This window comes from Hemitrygon akajei, chromosome 1, assembly GCF_048418815.1.
Source record: "Hemitrygon akajei chromosome 1, sHemAka1.3, whole genome shotgun sequence".
In the NCBI taxonomy this organism is placed as follows: Eukaryota; Metazoa; Chordata; class Chondrichthyes; order Myliobatiformes; family Dasyatidae; genus Hemitrygon; species Hemitrygon akajei.
In genome coordinates this window covers 58,835,026-58,859,184 of record NC_133124.1, presented here as the reverse complement: position 1 = coordinate 58,859,184, position 24,159 = coordinate 58,835,026, and the positions used below count along the sequence as shown (strand labels likewise).

Genomic DNA, 24,159 nt, shown 5'->3' with positions numbered 1-24,159 from the left:
GCGGTTGGGAGACTGTAGGTCTGACACGGTGGTCAGCAGCACAGGGGCGCCGCAGGGAACCGTACTCTCTCCGGTCCTGTTCACCCTGTACACATCAGACTTCCAATATAACTCGGAGTCCTGCCATGTGCAGAAGTTCGCTGACGACACGGCCATAGTGGGGTGTGTCAGGAATGGACAGGAGGAGGAGTATAGGAAACTGATACAGGACTTTGTGATATGGTGCAACTCAAACTACCTGCGTCTCAATATCACCAAAACCAAGGAGATGGTGGTGGACTTTAGGAGATCTAGGCCTCATATGGAGCCAGTGATCATTAATGGAGAATGTGTGGAGCAGGTTAAGACCTACAAGTATCTGGGAGTACAGTTAGACGAGAAGCTAGACTGGACTGCCAACACAGATGCCTTGTGCAGGAAGGCACAGAGTCGACTGTACTTCCTTAGAAGGTTGGCGTCATTCAATGTCTGTAGTGAGATGCTGAAGATGTTCTATAGGTCAGTTGTGGAGAGCGCCCTCTTCTTTGTGGTGGCGTGTTGGGGAGGAAGCATTAAGAAGAGGGACGCCTCACGTCTTAATAAGCTGGTAAGGAAGGCGGGCTCTGTCGTGGGCAAAGTACTGGAGAGTTTAACATCGGTAGCTGAGCGAAGGGCGCTGAGTAGGCTACGGTCAATTATGGAAAACTCTGAACATCCTCTACATAGCACCATCCAAAGACAGAGAAGCAGTTTCAGCGACAGGTTACTATCGATGCAATGCTCCTCAGACAGGATGAAGAGGTCAATACTCCCCAATGCCATTAGGCTTTACAATTCAACCGCCAGGACTTAAGAACTTTTTAAAAGCTATTATTAATGCTTTTTGAGATAGTGATTTAGATGCATATCATATTTTTTACTGAGTTAAGTATTGTATGTAATTAGTTTTGCTACAACAAGTGTATGGGACATTGGAAAAAAAGTTGAATTTCCCCATGGGGATGAATAAAGTATCTATCTATCTATCTACCTACCTGGCAAGGCCTCCCCCGATCTACCACTCGTGCACACCTGCAGCTTGGAGCCCTCTGTCCCTTGGCTAAGCCCTACTTCAACCCTTGCAGGGTCCTGCTGCAACCCAGGCTGTCCATTGATAGCCCACTCAATTTCACCTGACTCAGCGTGAGAAGGGTTGGGAGAACTTCCTCAATCAGTGGGGAGTTAGCAACGGGCAGCATATACCACCCTTCCATGTCCTCATCCTCCAAATCAGTATTCCTCTCAGGGTTGGGGGCTGGTCTAATCTTCCCTGCTGTTGTTCCTTTAGTCACCCTGTGTTGCCGTAGAGTCCTTTTACTAGGTGTAGGCTCCGGGTCGGGCTCTGGGCCCACCTGCACCTCTTGTCCCAGGGGCAGCAGGTGGTTCCGATGGAGAATCTTGACAGGCCCATTCCCCTCCTCTGGTTTCACCCGGGAAGCTGGTACGTTTAGCATCTGACTCTCCACAACATAGGGCGTAGCCACCCAGCAGTCAGCCAACTAATGCTTCCCAGGTAGCCCCAAATTTCTTATGAACACTCGGTCTCCCGGCATGAGTAGGGAGAACCTCACCTTTTGATCGTATCTCCCCTTATTTCCTTGATTCTGCTTAGCAGCCGCAACCTCTACTAATTCATAAGCTTTTTTCAGCTCTCTTCTCATGTCAGACACATACTTTAGATGAGACTTCAGTGGTGGGTCATTCCCAAAAATAAAGGTCAATGGGCAACTTTGCCTCGCGCCCGAACATCAGATAATATGGCAAGTACCCAGTAGCTTCATTTTGGATACAGTTGTAACAGTGGAGTCAACATACTGGACATCTGGTCCACCTGCTGTTCTTGCTGATCTCCAGGGTCCCGAGCATGTCTAGCAAGGTCTGATTAAACCTCTTGGGCTATGAGTGATAAGGAGTAGTCCTCGACTTCTCAACTCCAAGCATGCTCAGTAACTCATGGATGAGCCTGCTCTCAAAATCCCATCCTTGATCATTATGTATCCACCTGGGGACACCATAATAAATGAAATACTTCTCCCATAACACTTTGGCCACCATGGATGCCCCCTGATCCTTGGTAGGGAAAGCCTGGGCATATCTGGTGTGGTGATCCGTAATGACTAAGACATTCACCATGTTGCTGGCATCTGGCTCTATTGACAGGAAATCCATACACACCAGGTCCAGAGGCCCCGCACTCTGCAAGTGGGACAAGGGAGCTGCCCTCATAGGCAACGTCTTCCTCCGTATGCATGGAATGCACGACTTGTAGTACTCTTCGACCTCCAGCTTCATTCGAGGCCAGTGAAACCCATCTCTGAGAAATCCATAGGTCTTTCCAACCCCCAAATGCCCAGAATCATCATGAAGTGACTTCAACACAATCCTCCAATACTTTTCAGGCAGAACCAGTTGGGAATGCCGAGGTCAGTCCGGAGGTGACGTGACCCGGTAGAGGATCTGGTTCCTCAACTCCAACCTGGGCCACTCCCTCAGTAATGGAAGCAACCCAGCATGTTTCGTCTTCTCTGCCTGAACCATGTCTCCCTTTTCAACCGCTGACCGAACAGTGCTGATGCCGAGGTCATCTTGCTGAGCAGCTACCACTTCCCCAGAACTCAATTCTGGTAATTGGTTCGTCTTCAGAGCAGTCAGGTTACAGTAAACTGGTGGAATGGCGTCATCAGAAGCTCCCAATTGATCCACCGCTCGATCCTGCCCTTGCTTTCCATCCACCTTCACCATGATGGCAAACTGGCACATGGCTTTCACCCTCGGGGCAGGAACACTCTCCCACTCTTCGTCCCTGTCCAGCCCTTTATGCGCACGTCAGGACAAAGCATCAGCATCAATGTTCCTGCTTCCCGGCTGGTACTTCAGGCTGAAGTCATAAGCAGACAATGTCACCAACCACCGATGGCCTGTGGGATCCAATTCCTTTTCCTCATGAAACATCATTTCCTCATACTTTATCTTCCCCCCTCCCTCCCACACAAGCCACAACAATTGAGTACTGGGTTGAGCCAACCAGATCTGGAAGCACTGTGCACAGTCACTCATTGAGTCAGTGAGGCTGGCTGGCAGCTCCCTTTCCCTTGCCTGCTCACTCTCCCATCACAGCTGTTTCCATGATCCTCTCCCACACAATGATCTTGTTCATTTCTGAAAAATCTGGATTGTGAAAATTCTCAGGAAAGGAACATGTCGTAACCTGCAGGCTTTCTTAAATGTGTACTTGAAAAGACTTGTAGATCAGTGGACCATGTGCTCAAAGTGCAGTTGGCAGGATAGAACTCTTTCAAATAGCACTAAATCAGTGGGCCTAATGGCCTCCTACATCATCCATCTGCTATGCTCTGCCTCGCATTGATAAGAAGGGTATGATTTTCCAAACCTTAATGGTACCCAGCAATAATCCAAGTAAGACTCATTGAATTCAGGTGCAGGTCTTGCTGAAAGGGTTCTCCACATTCTATTTTTGAAGTGGCTTCTTAAATAAGGCAAGTTAACCACTATATCATGTGCATGTGCCTAGTGTGCTACACCCCCTGGAAAAATGAAACGTACCAGGAAATAGGGCATCATTCAATCAAGATGAAATTGGAGAGAGTCCAACTCACTATGCTTCTTCCAGTTTTCCATTCTGATGGAGAGCTCTCACCAGATGTCATGAAGTTGCCTCTTGTATCATGTGAATTTCAAATGTGTGAATTCCTTGCACATTTCTGTTCTGATATGCAAGATGTAATGGAATATAGAGAGATTAGCTCTTCATCTTAGTCTAGCTGTTATCCTTCTTTCTGGAATCACAAGCCTTAGGGGTGAATCAAGCCAAATTCTTTTACCAATTATAGATTTTTTTTTAAAAAACTGTATTTGTAAATAATGAGTGAAAATATGTACAGTTAAGCAGAGTTATGTGCTGTCCTTCTATGTACAAACAATTTCAAATTATTTACATTACTTTATCATGACATCAGTTTCCTTTACTCATTCCTTGAATTCTCTGAAAGTTTTTAGATTTGAGTGGTAGGAAGGCCTTAAACCAGCCTTACTTTGTATGGAGTTCACAGCACTGCACTGAAGTTCAGTGCATCCTCAACCTAGGATTGTGTTAATCCAAATTATTCATCATTGCCAGTGCCTCGTACTGGAATACTGGCAAATTTCAGAGGGTATCTTTGACTATCGTGGTAATCTTCCAGCAGGAATTGATATGTGTGTCCGGGATCTATGTAGCCCAATGATTTAACCAACCAACTAGAATTAACCACAAGGAACTATTTTCTCTTTCAAAAGCTTATAGCAGGTAAATGTACATTCCAGAAGGAGAACCATTGACAATCTTACCTCAAGTGCAGGACCTTAACCAGTATGGAGTGGCACTGAGATTCTCACAGCGCCTGAGTGATCTATAGGGAAAACCATTCTCATTATCCATACCTAGAACTACCTAATGTTATATTTTTGTCAACTTGCTGAAATGACTAAGTGCCTCATTTACTGAGGGACATATTTTCTATGACCTCCCCTGAACTTGCTGGTGGAATTACTTGATGCATATAGCCACATGATCTTTGGTCCTTGCACATTTTCTCGATAACTAGTTAAAGAAAATCTCATTATTCAGAAATTTTATTCAGCAAGTAGCAGAGCTGGTTAGGAGAAGAAATCCCAGTTGTCAGTGGATTACAGTTAAGGCTGGAGTACAGGAATTCCACTTGGTCTCAGGATCTTCCTGATATGTGGAAAGAAAATTAGTTGTTCCTGATTACTGGCCAATCGTTGATGCTGGAGTGAAGATAGGATTGAAGTTAGTATTTGCCTGAGATTTTGCTTCTGCTTATTTGGAATCGAGCCCCTCAGTCAGTTGGAGTCAACAATGGATGTTGCATCCCAGGTGTCCACGTGATAAGCAATATGGAGAGTAAGCTGTAGCAGGCTCCCCCTCTCCACAGAGCTGATAAATCCAAGGAACGACAGAGACCAGTAGCGGCAACAGCAGCGTCACAGGTGACTGGCTGCATCGCAGCCGTGTGTGGAAACACTAATGCCCTTAAATGGAAAATCCTACAAAATGCAGTGGATACGGCCCAGTCCATCACGGGTAAAGCCCCCCCCACCATTGAGCACATCTACATGAAGTGCTGTCTCAGGAAAGCAGCATCCATCATCAGGGACCCCCACCATCCAGAACATGCTCTCTTCTCATTGCTGCAATCTGGAGGAAGGTACAAGAGCCTCATGACTCACACCACCAGATTCAGGAACAGTTATTACCCCTCAGCCATCAGGCTCTTGAACCAAAGGGGATAACTTCACTCAACATCACTTGCACCATCATTGGAATGTTCCCACAGCCAATGTACTCATTTTCAAAGGCTCTTCATCTCATGTTCTTGATACTTATTGCTCATTTATTATTATTATTATTATTACTTTTTGTATTTGCAGTTTGTTGTCTTCTGCACTGTGGTTCAACACCCTAGTTAGGTGTTCTTTTATTTATTCTGTTATGGCTAGTATTCTATAGATTTATTGAGTATGCCCACAAGAAAAATAAAACTCAGGGTTGTATTTGGTGACATTTATGAACTTTGAAATTTACTTTGAAATTTTCTCTGTCAGGAGAAATGGTTCTGCCGGGTTTAATAGTTAAGCCACATGGGAAGGCCAGGAGCTGGATTTGGTAGTTAGAGGCTATTTGAGATGCACGCCATTGGGATAATTGAATACGTAGTGCGAGCTTATCCCCACTACCACCCCTAGATATAACAACCTTAAGATAGATAGATAAATAATTTATCGATCCCAAAGGAAATTACAGTGTCACAGTAGTATTACAAGTGCCCAGATATACAAATATTAGAAGGGAACCTATTTGGAATCACATTCATTTTTATAAAAAAGTTTCTAGCACACACAATTTCTTTGAATATTTATATAATGGAAAATATAATTGAATTTAGATACCCTGAAAATTAGTATTGGAATGATTTATTTAATTTTACTTCAACACATTTTAGCAATCCAAAGCATTTAATTATTTAATTAAATGTGATTTTTCATATTGTCATGTCAGAGGAACATCATGCATCAATTGTTTATATATTGAATACAAGTTTATGATGTAATACAATTTATTTGGAGTTCGTCAAACATCACTTACTCTGCCCGTTGCTTTACTGTAGTTCTGGGGAAAATCCGAAGTGCAGTTGGAAGTGCTCAGCTCCTGATGTCCCAGAAGTTCCAACAGTTCAGTGGACTGTGTGAAGAAAATATGGTATGTGAATATTGCTTTATTCTGCAGTCCTTCTCATCTTTTGGCTGATTCACTGTAACCATGAGACTACTAGCTTGTATTCACAGCAAGCAACATACTCAGATAGTTTACTATTCTGCTTTTGAAGTGTTTTACTTCAGTATTTTAACAAAAATTGCAAAACTTGACAAACCAAGGATCTACCAACCATAGAAGTGCATACAACTGTGTGTGTGTGTGTGTGTGTGCGCACGCGCGCGTGTTCCGTTCCTAGAAGAAGACAATAAATGCAAAGCTTACAAATTATTTTCCTGTTGTTCCTAGAATCCAAATGCATGTCCTCGACTGACCTCCCAAGACTTGGCAGGATTTTGGGATATGCTACAGTTGTCTATTGAAAATGTCAGCATGAAATTTGATGAGCTGCATCAACTCAAGGCAAACAGTTGGAAGCAGGTGGAACTTCCTGAAAAGAAGGTATCCCAGTAATAGAAAAACAATACAACTCTCTCATTTGCAGTGTTGTTCAAGATGTGTAGTTTTTTTGGGGTGGCTTCATTGTGTGACAGTTTTAGTAGAAACCATGGTGAAAATAAGAGCAAGTTCTCTGCCCAATAATTCTATGAGATTCAATACACCTTAAGTGTTTTAATCAGAATCAGAATTAAGTTTAATATACACACACACATACATACATATATAGATATATATATACCGTATATACATACACACACACACATATATAGATAGATAATATGTATATAAAATAGTTGAGTTAAAATAAGAAGTGCAAAATAACAAATAAAAAAAGTAGTGAGGTAGTGTTCATGGGTTCAATGTCCATATAGAAATCGGATTGCAGAGGGGAAGAAGCTGTTCCTGAATCGCTGAGTGTGTGCCTTCAGGCTTCTGTACCTCCTACCTGATGGTAACAGTGAGAAAAGGGCATGCCCTGGGCGCTGGATGTCCTTTATAATGGGCAGTGCATTCCTAAGGCACCACTCATTGAAGATGAGATGTTATGCATTTCCATATTTTTATAGAACCTTTGGAACTAGAATTGGTTTATTATTGTCACGTGTACTGAGAAACAGTGAAAAGCTCATCTCGCATACTGTTCACACAGATCAAATTACACAATGCATTAAGAGAGAATAAGGTAAAACAATAAGCTACATCAGGCCGCTGTTTATTGATTACACATCAATGTTCAACACCATGATACCCTCAATTCTTATCAACAAGCTCCAAAACCTTAGCCTCTATACCTCCCTCCCAACTGGATTCTTGACTTCCTCACTGGGAGACCATAGACAGTGTGGATTGGAAATAACGTCTCCTCCTCGCTGACAATCAACACTGGGGCACCTCAAGGAAGTGTGGTTAGCCCACTGCTCTACTCTCTCTATACCCATGACTGTGTGGCTAGGCACAGCTCAAACATCATCTATAAATTTGCCAGTGACACAACTATTGTTGACAGAACTTCAGGTGGTCATGAGGAGGTGTTCAGGAGCGAGATAGATCAGGTGGATGAGTGGTAATGCAACAATGACCTTGCCCTCAACATCAGTTGGACCGAGAAATTGACTGTGGGCTTCAGGAAGGGGAAGTGACGGGAACGCACACCAGTCCTCATCGAGGGATCAGCAGTGAGCAGTCTCAGGTTCCTGGTATCACCATCTCCGAAGATCTGTCCTGTGCCACGCATATTGATGTAATTATAAAGAAGGCATGACAGCGGCTATACTGCATTTCACTAGGAAGTTGAGGAGATTTGGGGTGCCACCAAAGTCCAGCAAATTTCTAGAGATTTACAGTGGAGAAGATTCCAACTGGTTGCACCATTATATGCTACGGAGGGGCTATTGCACAAGATTAAAAAAGGTGCAGGAAGCTGTAAACTCAAACAATCCCATCATGGGCACTATCCTCCCCAGATTCGAGGACATCTTCAAAAGGTGTTGCCTCAAAAAGGTGGTATCCATCACTAAGGACTCTCTCCTCCCCCACCCCCCACTCACAACATGCCTTCTCCTCATAGCTACTATCAACGAGGAAGTACAGAACCCTGATGACACACACTCAACATTTCAGGAACAGCATCTTCCCCTCCAACATCAGATTCTGAAAGGACAATGAATCCATAAACACTAACAGTCCATTTTTTCCTCCTCTTGCACCACTTAATTTCTTTTTTATGGATACTACTAATTGTAATGTATAGTTTTTTTTATTATGTATTGCAATGTACTGCTGCCACAAAACAGCAAATCTCACAACATATGCCGGTGATAGTAAACCTGATTCTGAAATTAAACTCTAACACCGCAGACTGAAGTGTAACAGCTACAGAGAAAATGTACCACATACAAAAACAGTATGGTACAAGATCATAACGAGGCAGATGGTGAGGTCAAGAATGCAACTAGGGAACTATTTAATAGTCTTATAACAGCAGGTAGACTCTGTCCTTGAGCCTGGTGGTGTATGCTACCAGGCTTTTGCATTTTCTGCCCAGTGGACTGGGAGATACGGGAAAATGCCCAGAGAAGGTGGGGTCTTTGATTATGCTTGCTGCTTTTCTGAGGTACAGAGTTCAGTGGCTCCACAGGGTGAAACCATTTAATTTAATTCAATGTCTGCCACAAATCAAACTGAACCAGGCTGTTTGAATGGGAAATCAATCAAGAGAAAGAAAATGAAATAAGTGGTCTACTCTGGGAAATTACTATTAATGTGTGAAGTCAATAATTAATCTGGTTTTTCTTCATCAGGCACTAGGGTGAAGGGGAAATAGATGGCCAGAAAAAGCAGGTAGCTAAATAAAAAAAATTGTAGTTTACCACTCCTAGACTTCATACCACCAGTGATGATCACAAGTCCCTTTACTTCAATCCAGAATTTACTGCAATCCCAAACACCAGCTCCAGTGACATTTTCAAGTCATTATTGGTGAGGTGTGCAAACTAGCACAGGGAAACAGCAATCTGGGACCTGAAGAAACCAAGAGCATTTCTAACCTGAAGTTGAAATAATCCACTCGTCAAATGATTCAGTGTCAATGAGGGCAAGTGTTGTACCCTTACATTTTTTTTTAATCCACTCCTCTTAAAATTAGGGTGTGAAGAGCAGACAGTGCAAATTATCAATGTATACTGTAATCATTGTGATAAAATTAGCATTCCTTCATAAGCAATATTTTTAGTTCCAAAAATATTGTGTTGTTACTTTAAATGAATAAGAATTAGCCACTTGATAACTCTTCCCGTGTCCCCTTTCCCACAATTCGATATCTTCTCTCCTGCAAAGTGTTCAGAAACATCTCTCTGGATGCAAAAAGTGACATAAGTAACATTATTCCAAATATTAATCATTACAGAACGTCTCTCTTATGCTTCCTTCTCCTTCTCACCTTTCCCTCTCCCTTCCCCCTTTTCACTCACAGTGCATAATAGAGATCCATGGCAGAATCTGGTTTAGCATCACTCACATATGTCATAAAATATATTTAAATTTGTAGCAGGAGTACACAGTGCAATGCAGAAAATCAGTACAAGTACTATGCAAATGTCTTAAGTACCCCATCTATATATACGTGTGTGTGTCTTAGACTTTGCATAGAACTATAGTTATGTGATTCAAAGACCTGTTAAAATGTTCCTGTTCCTTCATCTATTATTTTGTTTTTCTTTTGATAAATCAGCACAGAAAGATAATTGTACCCTTTATTTCTATTTCTAAATTGTAATCCGGCCCAGGATTAATGAATAGATATTTTTCCTCTGGAAAATTCAGTACGTCAATATACTAGATTAAAATTAAACACCATTATACTTCCATATGAACCTCCCATATGATACATCTTTTAAATTTGACAAAATAGAATGCTTTTCCTCAAAATATTTTTGTGCACTTATCATTCATTGTGTTTAATGCTGTACAGTTTTGGGCTTCTTGATTAAAATGGCCATAAATGTATTTGAAAGGGCATTATGTTTAAATGCCCAGAAAGATAAACTGAGAAAACAGGACCTAACTGGTCCCCAATATGACCACACTCTATTAAAAGCAACTTCCTACAGTTTCCTGCATTTAATTTGAGAAGGATGTTGGAATTTAAAGGCATGCTCCCTATGTCAGCTTGATAGCAGTAATACACACTATGGAAATTGTTGAGAAAAGAGAGGGACTACAGGGAGAAAAGATACAGACAGGGTTTCTAGACTCAGTGAGGAAATGTGATCAATGAGATACAAGCCATGTTAGAGGTCTTATGCAGCAAAAGATTCAGGATACACACCAGGACTACCATTTGAAAAGACTGCATCTGTCTCCTCCAAATAGGAGAATTCCCTCTCATTCAAGCAGTGCAGAAATAAATGTCATTTCCTCACTTGTTATAGCAAAATGAATTGGATATTGCATGAAAAACTATAGGAAGCCATTTCATTAATTTGATTGTGATTCATTCACAGATGTCTTATGAACAGTGAGGGTGGTCTCATGAAGTAGCCTGTGAATGATAATTAGATGTTATCTGATTGTTGGTGAGGTATGTTGGTGTTAACAATTAGAGTATAGAGAGGGTCACTTGTTTTGCATTGAGGTTTTGAAAAGTACACACTTCACAGATGGGCATGGCACTCATGTCCTGAGTACCCAGCTCATCATAAAACCATAATATATAGGAGCAGAATTAGGCCATTTGGCCTGTCGAATCTGCTCCACCATTTCATTATGGCTGATCCATGTTTCTTCTCAACTCCAATCTCCTGCCTTCTCTCCATATCCCTTCATGCCCTGACCGATCAAGAATCTATCAACCTCTGCCTTAAATATACATAAAGAATTAGTCTCCATAGCTGCCTGTGGCAAAGAATTTCACAGATTCGCCACTCTCTAGCTAAAGAAATTCCTCCTCATCGCTGTTCTAAAAGGACACCCCTCTATTCTGAGGCTGTGTCCTCTGCTCTTAGACCTTCCACCATAGGAAACATCCTCTCCACATCTACTCTATCAAGTTCTTTCACCATTCAATAGGCTTCAATGAAATCAACCCTCATTCTTCTGAATTCTAGTGAATACAGCCCCAGAGCCATCAAACGGTCTTCATATGACAAGCCGTTCAAACCTAAAATCATTTTCGTGAGCCTCCTCTGAACCCCCTCCACGTCCTTTCTAAAATATGGGGCCCAGAACTGCTCAGAGTGCTGCAACTGAGGCCTCACCTTGTGGGGCCAGCCAATGCCAGAATGTTTGCAGTAATCGATTACTGTCAGCAGAGTCAATACTAAGACTGAGTCTTCAATTTATTGCTGAAAATCATGAGAGGCAGAAACAGGGTACGCAGTCAGAACCTTCTTCCCAGGGCAGAAATGTCAAATACTGCAGGACATGCATTTAAAGTTGGAAGGGGGAAAATTTAACAGGAATATGCAGGGAAATCTTTTACACAGGAAGTGGTAGCTGCCCGAAACCGGCTGCGGGGTAGTGGTGGAAGCAGATACAGTAATGGTGTTTAAGAGGTTGTTAGACAGGAATATGGCCATGCAGGGAATGGAGGGATATGCAGGCAGAAAAGATTTAATTTAATTTTGCATTATGTTTAGCAGATACTGTGAGGCAAAGGGCTGTTCCTGTGTTCTACTGCTCTGTGTAGAAACAGAAGAAAGCCAGAGGCTGAGCCTCCATTCTCTGGATTCACAGCTGACCATGTAGCTCTCCCATTCTCATACCCCCTGTCCTCCTTTTAATGCACATCTGTCTCTGTGAATTTACGCTGGGCCAATCTTCCTTATTAAAGGAAACCAAAGCTGTAACAAGTTGAGCTTCAGCACGGAGGCAAGTAAACCTCACAGAGCAGCAATTTGAAATGGCCCATGCCTCACCTCGGGCCCCAACATCCTGTCCTTCTCGACCTGGCCCGGCCCTTAAATGGTCCAGACCTCGCTCTCAGATCCAGACCTTGCCACTTCAATACGCTCCCAGTCTGGTCCCCTGCCACTTCAATTTGGCCCGCACCCAACTTTTCCTATTCAGCTCAGCGCTTAAATCAATCAGACCTCAGGACTTTCCTTGCTGTCAGGCTAGATAGCATGGACTAGGTATGTCTGCTTCTGTGCCATAGGGACAGGAGACACTGTGCTCACAGTGAAAAAGCATTCAAATAAAGAAATTGAGGAGAGTGTGCAGAGTGAGGCTGCAAAACACAGATGCATTGCTTCAAAAGGTTTATTGGCCTCATTAATCCCATCTCCAGTACCTCTGCAAATGCACAGTTATTTCACAAGTGCAGTAGAACTACAATCATCTCTAGCATGGGCTAACATCAAAATATTTTCCCACATTCTATCATGAAATTATCAAGCCACCTATTTACATTTCATTGTTTGCAAGACTCGCAGCTGTATCGCCAGGGCAGGAGCACTGCCCGACAACACATCGTGTGGCACTTAGTAGCCACACTAAAGCAGTGTGGCACTGCTTTACAGTTCAAGGTGGCCCATTATAAACGACAGCAGCAGCAGAGGACTGGACCCTTGAATGTGCAATTTCAATTGCTCCCAGCCTCGAGGAAAGCGGGACGGAATGGTGGCCATCCTCCCCTATCTCAATAGAGCATTCAAGATGTTCGTCTGCTCATACTTGATCCTCAGTTCTCACATTATTCCACAATCCCTTCTGATTTACAAACTACAAGAAGTGTAAGTCAGGCAGCTCTAAATTAAACCGTTATACCTTTCACCTCCTATTTTAGGACAGACTCTCAACAAGAAAGAAAGCGCATCACACTTGTAGCCACCAGCAACAGTTTCCATTCATGCACACTGTAATGTAGGAATAACCATAAGGTAACCATAAACTAAGGAGATAACAGTGAATGCTAGAAATGCCTAGCAGCTCAGGCAGCACCTGTGGAAAGAGAAACTGTCAAGAACCTTTTGTCATAACTGGGAAAGAGAGAAAACAAGTTAGTTATAAGATGCAGAACTATAAAGGATAGGACAAAATGAATGTAGATCATGGAACAGTAGAGCATGGGATCGGGGCTTTCTGCACACTATGTTGTGCTGAACTAATTAAATTAGAAATCAAATGCCCTCTAAACCAATCCTTTCCCTCCACACAATATCCATATCCAGCCATTTCATGCATATTCATTTGCCTGTCTAAAAGCCTCTTTCATCTTTGCCTCCACAACCACCTCAGGCAGCACATTCCAGGCACCCACCACTCTGTAAAAATTTACTCCTTTAAACTTAATCCTTCTTACCTTAAATGTATACTGTCTGGTATTAGAAATTTCAACCCTGGAAATAAGATTCTGCCTGTCTATTCTACCTACTGTATGTTTCTCATCGTCTAATAAACCTCTATCAGATCTGCCCTCAGCCCCTGCTGCTCCAGAGAAAATAACCAACCACTGTTTATAACACATGCAGCATCCTGGTACAGTACATCTCTTCTACACCCTCTTCAAAGCCTACATACCCTTCCTATAAATGGACGTAATACTCCAAATGCAGCTTAACTAGAATTTTATAAAGCTGCAACATTACTTCTGCACTCTTGAACTCACTTCCTCAACTAATAAAATCAAACATGCCATATGCTTTCTTTACCACCCTATCAACCTGTGTAGCTACTTTCAGGGAGCTATGAATTTGAACTCCAAGATCCCTCCATCATAAGCATTGTTAAGGGTCTTGCCATTAACAGTTCACTGACTCCTACATTTGATCTCCCAAAGTACAGTGTTTCACATTTGGTTGGGTTAAATTCCACCTGCTCTTTATCTGTCCATACCTGCACTGATTACATGCAACTGTATCCTTTGCCAGTCTTTTATGCTATCCACAACACCACCAATCTTTGTATCATCAGCAAATTTACTAATTCATCTATCATCCATGTCATTACTATATATCACAACCGGTACACGTCCTAGTATGGATCCCTGAAGAACACCATTAGAAACAGACCCCCAGCTAGAATAGATCCCATTGACCACTATCTATTTTCTTCTATTGGAAAGCCAATTCACCATGGATCCCATGCATCTTAATCCTCTGAATAAGCCTCCCGTGAGAGATTTTTTCATACATCTTACTAAGGTCTATGTAGACAACATCCACAGCTCTACCTTCATCAATCATCTTCATCAGCTCCACAAAAAAAAAACTCAATCAAGTTACTAAGAACAACTTGCCTTGTACAAAGCCATGTTGACTGTCCCTAATCAGGCAATGGTTTTCAACTTGCTCATAAATCCTATTCCTAAGAATCCACCCCAGTAACTTCCCTACCACTGGCATGATACTCCCTGGTCTTAAATTTCCAGGAAAGGGAAGCAAAATAAAGGGTATAAAGGTAGTAAGGTAGAAGTGCTAAAGTGTGTGTACTTCAATGCAAGAAGCATCAGGAACAAAGGTGATTAACTGAGAGCTTGGATACATACATGGAATTATGATATAGTGGCCATTACAGAGACTTGGCTGGCACCAGGGCAGGAATGGATTCTCAATATTCCTGGATTTCAGTGCTTTAAAAGGGATAGAGAGAGGGGGAAAGGGGAGGAGGGGTGGCATTACTGGTCAGGGATACTATTACAGGTGCAGAAAGGGTGGGTAATGTAGCAGGATCCTCTTTTGAGTCAGTATGGGTGGAAGTCAGGAATAGGAAGGGAGCAGTTACTCTACTGGGGGTATTCTATAGGCCCCCTGGTAGCAGCAGAGATACCAAGGAGTAGATTGGGAGACAGAATTTGGAAAGGTGCAAAAATAACAGGGTTGTTATCATGGGTGACTTTAACTTCCCCAATATTGATTGGCACTTGATTAGTTCCAAGGGTTTAGATGGGGCAGAGTTTGTTATGTGTGTCCAGGATGGATTCCTGTCACAGTATGTTGACAGGCCGACTAGGGGGAATGCCATACTAGATCTAGTATTAGGTAACAAACCGGGTCAGGTCACAAATCCGTCAGTGGGTGAGCATCTGGGGGACAGTGATCACCGCTCCCTGGCCTTTAGCATTATCATGGAAAAGGATAGAATCAGAGAGGACAAGAAAATTTTTAATTGGGGAAGGGCAAATTATGAGGCTATAAGGCTGGAACTTGCGGGTGTGAATTGGAATGATGTTTTTGCAGGGAAATGTACTATGGACAGGTGGTCGATGTTTAAGGATAGGGGAATCAAGGGATATGGGGACAAGGCAGGAACCGGATATTGATAGTAGATGATCAGCCATGATCTTAGAATGGCGGTGCAGGCTCGAAGGGCCGAACGGTCTACTTCTGCACCTATTGTCTATTGTCTTGCAGGATGTTAGGGCTAAATTTGTCACGGTGAGGAAGATAAAGAATGGTAGGGTGAAGGAACCATGGGTAACAAATGAGGTGGAAAATCTAGTCAGGTGGAAGAAGACAGCATACGTGAGGTTTAGGAAGCAAGGATCAGATGGGTCTATTGAGGAATATAGGGTAGCCAGAAAGGAGCTTAAGAAGAGGCTGAGAAGAGCAAGAAGGGGGCATGAGAAGGCCATGGCAAGTAGGGTAAAGGAAAACCCCAAGGCATTCTTCAATTATGTGAAGAACAAAAGGATGACAGGAGTGAAGGTAGGACCGATTAGAGATAAAAGTGGGAAGATGTGCCTGGAGGCTGTGGAAGTGAGCAAGGTCCTCAATGAATACTTCTGTTCGATATTCACCAATGAGAGGGAACTTGATGATGGTGAGGACAATATGAGTGAGGTTGATGTTCTGGAGCATGTTGATATTAAGGGAGAGGAGGTGTTGGTGTTGTTAAAATACATTAGGACGGATAAATCCCCAGGGCCTGACGGAATATTCCCCAGGCTGCTCCACGAGGTGAGGGAAGAGATTGCTGAGCCTCTGGCTAGGATCTTTATGCTTTATGTCCTCATAGTCTACAGGAATGGTACCGGACGATTGGAGGGAGGTGAATGTTGTCCCCTTGTTCAAAAAAGGTAGTAGGGATAGTCCGGGTAATTATAGACCAGTGAGCCTTACGTCTGTGCTAGGAAAGCTGTTGGAAAAGATTCTTAGAGATAGGATCTATGGGCATTTAGAGAATCATGGTCTGATCAGGGACAGTCAAGCATGGCTTTGTGAAGGGCAGATCGTGTCTAACAAGCCTGATAGAGGAGGTGACCAGACATATAGATGAGGGTAGTGCAGTGGATGTGATCTACATGGATTTTAGTAAGGCATTTGACAAGGTTCTACACGGTAGGCTTATTCAGAAAGTCAGAAGGCATGGGATCCAGGGAAGTTTGGCCAGGTGGATTCAGAATTGGCTTGCCTGCAGAAGGCAGGGGGTCGTGGTGGAGGGAGTACATTCAGATTGGAGGGTTGTGACTAGTGGTATCCCACAAGGATCTGTTCTGGGACCTCTACTTTTTGTGATTTTTATTAACGACCTGGATGTGGGGGTAGAAGGGTGGGTTGGCAAGTTTGCAGACGACACAAAGGTTGGTGGTGTTGTAGATAGTGTAGAGGATTGTTGAAGATTGCAGAGAGACATTGATAGGATGCAGAAGTGGGCTGAGAAGGGGCAGATGGAGTTCAACCCGGAGAAGTGTGAGGTGGTACACTTTGGAAGGACAAACTCCAAGGCAGAGTATAAAGTAAATGGCAGGATACTTGGTAGTGTGGAGGAGCAGAGGGATCTTGGGGTACATGTCCACAGATCCCTGAAAGTTGCCTCACAGGTAGATAGGGTAGTTAAGAAAGCTTATGGGGTGTTAGCTTTCATAAGTTGAGGGATAGAGTTTAAGAGACACGATGTAATGATGCAGCTCTATAAAACTCTGGTTAGGCCACATTTGGAGTACTGTGTCCAGTTCTGGTCGCCTCAGTATAGGAAGGATGTGGAAACATTGGAAAGGGTACAGAGGAGATTTACCAGGATGCTGCCTGGTTTGGAGAGTATGGATTATGATCAGAGATTAAGGGAGATAGGGCTTTACTGTTTGGAGAGAAGGAGGATGAGAGGAGACATGATAGAGGTGTACAAGATATTAAGAGGAATAGATAGAGTGGACAGCCAGCGCCTCTTCCCCAGGGCACCACTGCTCAGTACAAGAGGACATGGCTTTAAGGCAAGGGGAAGGAAGTTCAAGGGGGATATTAGAGGAAGGTTTTTCACTCAGAGAGTGGTTGGTGTGTGGAATGCACTGCCCGAGTCAGTGGTGGAGGCAGATACACTAGTGAAGTTTAAGAGACTACTAGACAGGTATATGGAGGAATTAAAGGTGGGGGGTTATTTGGGAGGCAGGGTTTGAGGGTCGGCACAACATTGTGGGCCGAATGGCCTATAATAGAACATAGAATTGTGCGGCACATTACAGGCCCTTCGGCCCACAATGTTGTGCTGACCCTCAAACCCTGCCTCCCATATAACCCCCACCTTAAATTCCTCCATATACCTGTCTAGTCATCTCTTAAACTTCACTAGTGTATCTGTAATGTGCTGTACTATTCTATGTTCTATCCCAATTTCTCTTCTTGAATAATTGAACAACATTAGCTTCCTCTAGGAACTCCCTTGTGTTGAAAGAGCACATCAAGATATTGATCAAGGGTTCAGCAATCTCATCTCTTCCTCTCTCAATAACCTGCTGTATATACTATCAGGCCCTGGAAACTTATTCACTTTAATGTTTGTTAAGAGATCCAACACTATCTCCTTCTTTAGACTGAAATGCCCTAGCAAAGTAGCATTCTCCACACTGATCTTCTTATCCTCCATGCTCTACTCCTTGGTAAATACTTGATCCCTCCAGGTCTTCTCCTTGGCAGAGCATTCACTTAGGGCCTCATCCCATCCTCTGCCTCCAAGAGCATGTTCCCTCCTTTATCCTTGAGTGGTCCTACCAGCTACCTAGTTATCGCTGATAAGCTAAAGCCTGAAATGTATGGATCTCTCTCTTTTAGTGCAATGACTGCCCTTAGCACTACATATAGACTGTTGTCTACACAGGTGTATTGATCTGTTGTCCAAGCATGCGTGCCTGTCTGTCTGTCTCTCTCTCTCTCCCCCCCTCATTGCAATGTGAATACACCAGTTAAAGCCATCTCCCATATGCGTGCTTTCACTTAATTGATATGTAGTTGAACAAACACAACAGATTGGCGACAAGTACGAACCTGAATATCATAAAATATCACGAACTGCACCGACAGTTCTGGGACGAGACAAAGAGAGGAAAGATTTACAAAGTACAGAGAAAGCCGTCACGGATGCTGACAAGAGGAAGCATGAGTAACTGCGTAGAACACAGTGAAAGATGCACAACTAGCAAAGTTAAAGTGAAAATAATGTGGTGATGGCTTTAGTCGGGAAAGTTGATGAATTTGATTGTGCTTGTGAAGACTGTGCATCATATATTGAGAGGGTTGAACAGTATTGTAACGCGAACAACGAAGATGAGCAAAAGAAACCCCCCATACTTCTTAGCTTGATGGGTGTTAGAATGTACAGTCTCTTACACAACTTAGTAACACCTGGAAAATCAGCAAATAAGACATTTGACAAAATTGGTACAATTTTACAAAATCAATTGAGCCCTAAACCACTGGTAATAGCTGAGATATTTAGATTTTACAAAAGGAACCAAAGGAAGAAAGCATTTCTGAATACATTGCAGAACTGTACAAACTTTCCCAATACTGTGACTGTGCCTCAGTTCTGCACTCCTAAGGCAGTTGGAAACCATGCTAGGTGAATAATAGATAACATTGACAATTGAAGAGGGGCCTATATCACCCTGCACTGACCTGTTGAGTCAATTGCACATCATAAAGTGATGTTTCTGAAGCTCATACCATTGGGATATTAAACTGGAATAATCTAATTAAAACAGCAGGTATCGCACTCAATTGGAATAGGCACAGTTGAGTGTGTCAAGGTGGGACAAGTTAAGTGCCAATAGTGTAATCTCCTTGTGAGTTAAACACATGGCATTAGCTGCAACTTTCAAAACCAGTTTAACAACATTGTCCTCATATCTGTATCACACACTGATTATAGTTTGAGAACTTAAACTGCATAATTACACTACATGCAAAACAACCCCTACCAATATGGCAATCATTTGAAAATACTTGTGTATATAGCTTGTAAAATGTAAGTTGATTATCCTTCTAATTGTGCCAAAGGCTCTTTTACACAAATGTGTATTTGATTTAATTTGTCATCTGCTACAGTTACAGCACTTCTTCCCCCGCATAGCAAACTATTGAAGTGTACCATGCTGAATAATGTACCCAAGTGTCTAGGGACTTTAATCTACAATTTACTGACTTGAGCAAGACAGCTGCCAATAAGCCTTATTATTATTAGAAAACAAGACAAATTGTCCAATCGCATAACATTCTGGTTTGTTTATCTATAAAACACTTCTGATTTAATCAAGAACCCAAGGTTGAATACAAGCCAGCAGAATCACAAGAACATTCCACTTCTCTTCTTCCACCTTCTCCAGAGAGATCCTGTTGACACTGTGTAGCTGGGTAATGTATTACACCAGAGTACAGGATAATTGCTGTGTGAATTGGTGATGTGTTGGGGTGGTTTATTGTTCTATGATGCTTGAGTAATTACGATACTGATTTGACATGCTGCTGATGAAACTACAGCAGCAATGTTGCCAGGTGTATTGGGCTTCCGCTAATTGTATGCAACAGCATAGTTGTGCTTTGTCATACCTATCTGAAATAAAAGCCAAGCTTCTAAATCACATATATTTATTTCTGCAGGAGAAAAGGATTCCTCCTCCCGTGCCAAAGAAGCCCCCAAAGGGTCAGGTACCCCTGAAACGTGAAAAGTCGCTTGACGCCACGGAGAAACAAAGGCAGGAAGCACGGAAGCGTCTAATGGCTGCCAAACGGGCTGCATCAGTAAGACAGAATTCTGCCACAGAGAGTGCAGACAGTATTGAGATCTATATCCCAGAGGCCCAGACCAGACTATAAACTACACTGCAGAGGAACGGTGATAACTTTAAATCACAGAGCTGGTTGTAACATATCCGTGTTACAGTTTTATTAGAGATACATCCTAATGTCTGTATCTCTTTAACCCTCTGGAAGAACATTAAGAATCAGGACAATTATGAGCAGGTGTGGCATTATTAATAAACCCAGGTTAAAAAAATCTGTAAACAGTTTTAGCATATTCTACCATTAATGTTTAGCTACGTAAAATATTTGCTAATTGCCATGTCATTTGCATGGCTTCACTCTAATTGTTGTTGCAGTTGCTTTTTGAAACTCCTTTCCAGTGTTCTAGCTCCATTAACTCACCCACATATGTAGTAATGTTTCAAGTACTGACAATAGTTTAAGTAATTGAATGGGGGAAAAAATAAAAATCATACGTGCACAGCAATAGAAACTTCAATTATGATGAAAGGATGTTGGTGTCTTCCTAATTTAGATGTTAGGACTTAGGATCATGGTTGTTTATTTCAAAATAGATGGATAGATGGAATGCATTACTCTCAATAACTCACTTTTGTAATTGGATTTTGACAGCAGTAAACATGTATATGCTAACAGCTCCATGTGTAAAAGGCAAGAACCACTGGCACTGTGTTGCTATTGAAGTGCATAACCTTCAGAGACTTGTATTAATTCACTTTCAAGGGTTGCAATGTTGGATTAAACGTAAATTAAAATTACATTTGTTAAAATTTAAAATGAGTCTCATCGTTATGCTAAAGCAGTTAGTCTAACAGCTTAGAAAGTGGGAATGACAAACCTGTGTGATACTTACAGACATTACCAGAGATAGTGTAAGTGAAAGGGACTTCCAAATCTTTGTGCTACCTGCTACCGTGCAAATTCACTGGTGACACTGGAGTGCTTCTTACTACCACATTTTAATAGACAATAGTTTAGGATAGCATTTGGAAAAATGAAAAGCAATGTATTTTTAATTGAACCATTAGGGTGATGTAATGAATACACAAACCTTTGAAAGGTATAACCAGTCAAGACTGTGATGCTTATGAAATTCAGTAAGGGCTATGTATTTCTTTGTTGAAATGCTAAGCTGTACAAACTAATCTGATTTTCACAAGTCTGATTTTTTATAGCTGTACCCTTTATCAATTTCCCTTTGATCCACAATATCTAATCTTCTTACTCACTGTTATTTGCACATGTTTTTGATTGAAATGTGTCTAATGATGTCCTGTAGTAAAGATATCAGGTACACGTAATTTACCAGTGAGCTGAGCTCTTCCTTTTTCCAGCATCTATTGTATTTTAAATGAGTTGGGTCTAGGTTGCCGATGCATTTGCCAAAATGCATTAATCTGTGCCTATAATATGTCTGATGAAAATGAATTGCTTTTACTGAAGCAAATGTATGTACTTGAGGCAGTAAATTCTTTCTCAGTCCGCCGTACTCACTACTGTTCGCTTCCACAGAAAGTTTACTCAGTATTATTTGTTAAACATGCATGGTATTAATTTGAAATTTCAAAGGCTATGTTCTTCAGTGGTGAACCTTTGCCGTGAATTTAGCAGAAAGCAAACCCAAGCATTTTTTTTGGAAATGGTACTTCCTTTGTCTTTGACACAGTGAGAGCACTTGTTTGTTCTCCAGACTTGTGGCCTAGATAATAGGCTTTACCCTCTCTCACACCTTTGTATTCACCAGAGCTGACAGGGGCTAAATGTGGATGTCACCCTGCATTCCTTTTTATACAAATATGTATCTGTAGAACTGTTCTACTGGAATACATAGACTGCTTGTGAAAGTTAATAACTGTGAATAATGTTACTTCCCACCAAGTGTGAAAAGAAAAAAAATCATTTGTGCAATGTAGATTAAAACCTGGTGGCAACTGGCTGTTCATTGAAAACTATGAAAATTTTGTTCCAATAAAACTTCCTATCAAGTAACCTGTTACTGGTTATATTTTAATATGAATGTTGTAATATTATGCTAGATTATATTATATTATTTATTTGAAAGTTGTTAATTTTTGTTACCTCATTTGTATTTATTGTTTAAATATATATGCATTCCTTAACATATCAATGACATGAAGGATTTCTCTGTAAGGGGTATTTCCAATTAATAGAAAGGATGTTTTGAATAGAGAACGCAAATTACTGAATAAGCCAGAAAGTGGATTCCACTCAAATTTCAAAATAGTTGGTACATTGAAAAAGTTTAATTAATAAAATAATGTAAATAATTGAATGTTTGCCATTATATAAAAAAGTACTTAATTAAAATCACACCTCTGTGCAATATGTTCTCTGAAATTTTTTACCAACTAATAATATGGCATGTTCTGAAAGTACAAACTCCAGCTGGGATATACTGCGGGAATATAGTCCTTAAATCCTTCAATAAGTGACCTGTTTTAGACATTCATTATTATCGGGTTATTTAATTAGAAAAGGAAGACAACCAAGTCCCCTGCTGACATCCACACATATTTTTACATAAATGCAGAGGAAAGCAATAAAAGCACTCAGTAAGGTATGAAAGATTCTGATATATTGTACAATCTGTGTACGGAGACCCCGTGGATGCATGAATTGGTGATCCGTCCTTTATAACGGCTTCAATAGTGGCAAGAATTTTTGGTATCTCACTTAATTGGGCATTATTCCAAGCTGAGCTTTGAAAATAAATGTCAGCATTGTCCTCAGCCAAGAAAGGGAGTGTTGCTTCTGTGCATCATTTCAGCAGTGAAGGTTGCTGATTACTTTTCGCTTTCCTAAATCACAAAGATTAGCAGCAACTTTTCACTGTGTTGCCACAGGCTCCCTGAAACAATCTGAACTGAGATTTCATATAGGTTTAAAATTACTTCCCACAAAATGCTGATTGAAATTTGTATCACTAGTTTGCTACGCTGTCAGGTAATTCCAGGCAGGCAGTTCCTCCAACTAAATATTGGGATGTCCAAAGGCATTGTCTTTGCACCCAACTAAGAATATTTTACCATTGGCAGAACACAATTCTCTTCCACAGGAGCTTTTAAAGTTCAATTCACTTGTTAGTAATCTTAAGATTTCTATTTGGACCAGAGATGAGTTTTTACTGCAAGAACAAGAATGCCTATTTTCATCTCCAGAAAATGACCCAATTTTCCCTTCACCATCACCCCGCCACTCACCATTGCTCATGAGCAGCAGAAAACTCTATCTATGCCTTTGTTATTTCTAAATTCAACTATTCCAATGCTATTTCAGCCTTCCCCCATTTTCAACCTTGATAAAACTGAGCTTACAAAAAACAATGCTTCCCATATCCTTTCCTATCTGTTTACGACAGCCAGATAGATATTGGGGTAGGAAAGGTTTATGAAGGATATGGGGAATGGCAAATCGTACTAATTTAGATGCAGTCATGGTTAGCATGGACCAGTTGAACTGAAGGTCCTGTTTGAGTCTATGTTCTGTATCCATTTTGCACTATTTATGACCTCCATTCAGGAAGTGCATAACATGAATAGATCTCTCATTCCCCAGCTGATATCAGTATCTAAAATAATGAAACCGTTCAATGGGGAAGGTGTAAATTACAAGGCCAATGATGCAATATTATTTGGCACCAGTCTTCATTAAGATTGGCTCTATTGGCTCTATTAGTTAGTGTCGTGCTTACATGCCATCATGAAGCAAATTTAAAATGGATCAGCAAATTTAAAGATGACAAGATTGGGGGAGAAAGGCTATCAAAACTTGCAGAGGGATCTGGACCAGCCATAAAAATGGCAGGTGGAACTTAATGCAGACAGGCGTGAGGTGAATCACTTTGAGAGGACAAACCAGGGTAGGTCACTGAGGAATGTGGTACAACAGAGGGATCTTGGAATTCAGATCCGT

General features: G+C 41.6%; 1 protein-coding gene across 7 annotated transcripts in view; it reads left to right on the top strand.

The window, feature by feature from the left end:
* dlgap1a (discs, large (Drosophila) homolog-associated protein 1a) overlaps positions 1-22,572 on the top strand; it is an 811,451-nt gene extending 788,879 nt beyond the window's left edge. For all 7 annotated transcript variants that reach the window (XM_073043846.1, XM_073043853.1, XM_073043819.1 and 4 more), the window contains 3 exons: positions 6,207-6,298; positions 6,602-6,754; positions 20,062-22,572. In XM_073043846.1, coding sequence (XP_072899947.1) covers positions 6,207-6,298; positions 6,602-6,754; positions 20,062-20,277 — 461 coding nt within the window. In that variant the 3' untranslated portion in view covers positions 20,278-22,572. The remainder of the gene's footprint in view (positions 1-6,206; positions 6,299-6,601; positions 6,755-20,061) is intronic.
* The last annotated feature ends 1,587 nt before the right edge of the window (positions 22,573-24,159 follow it).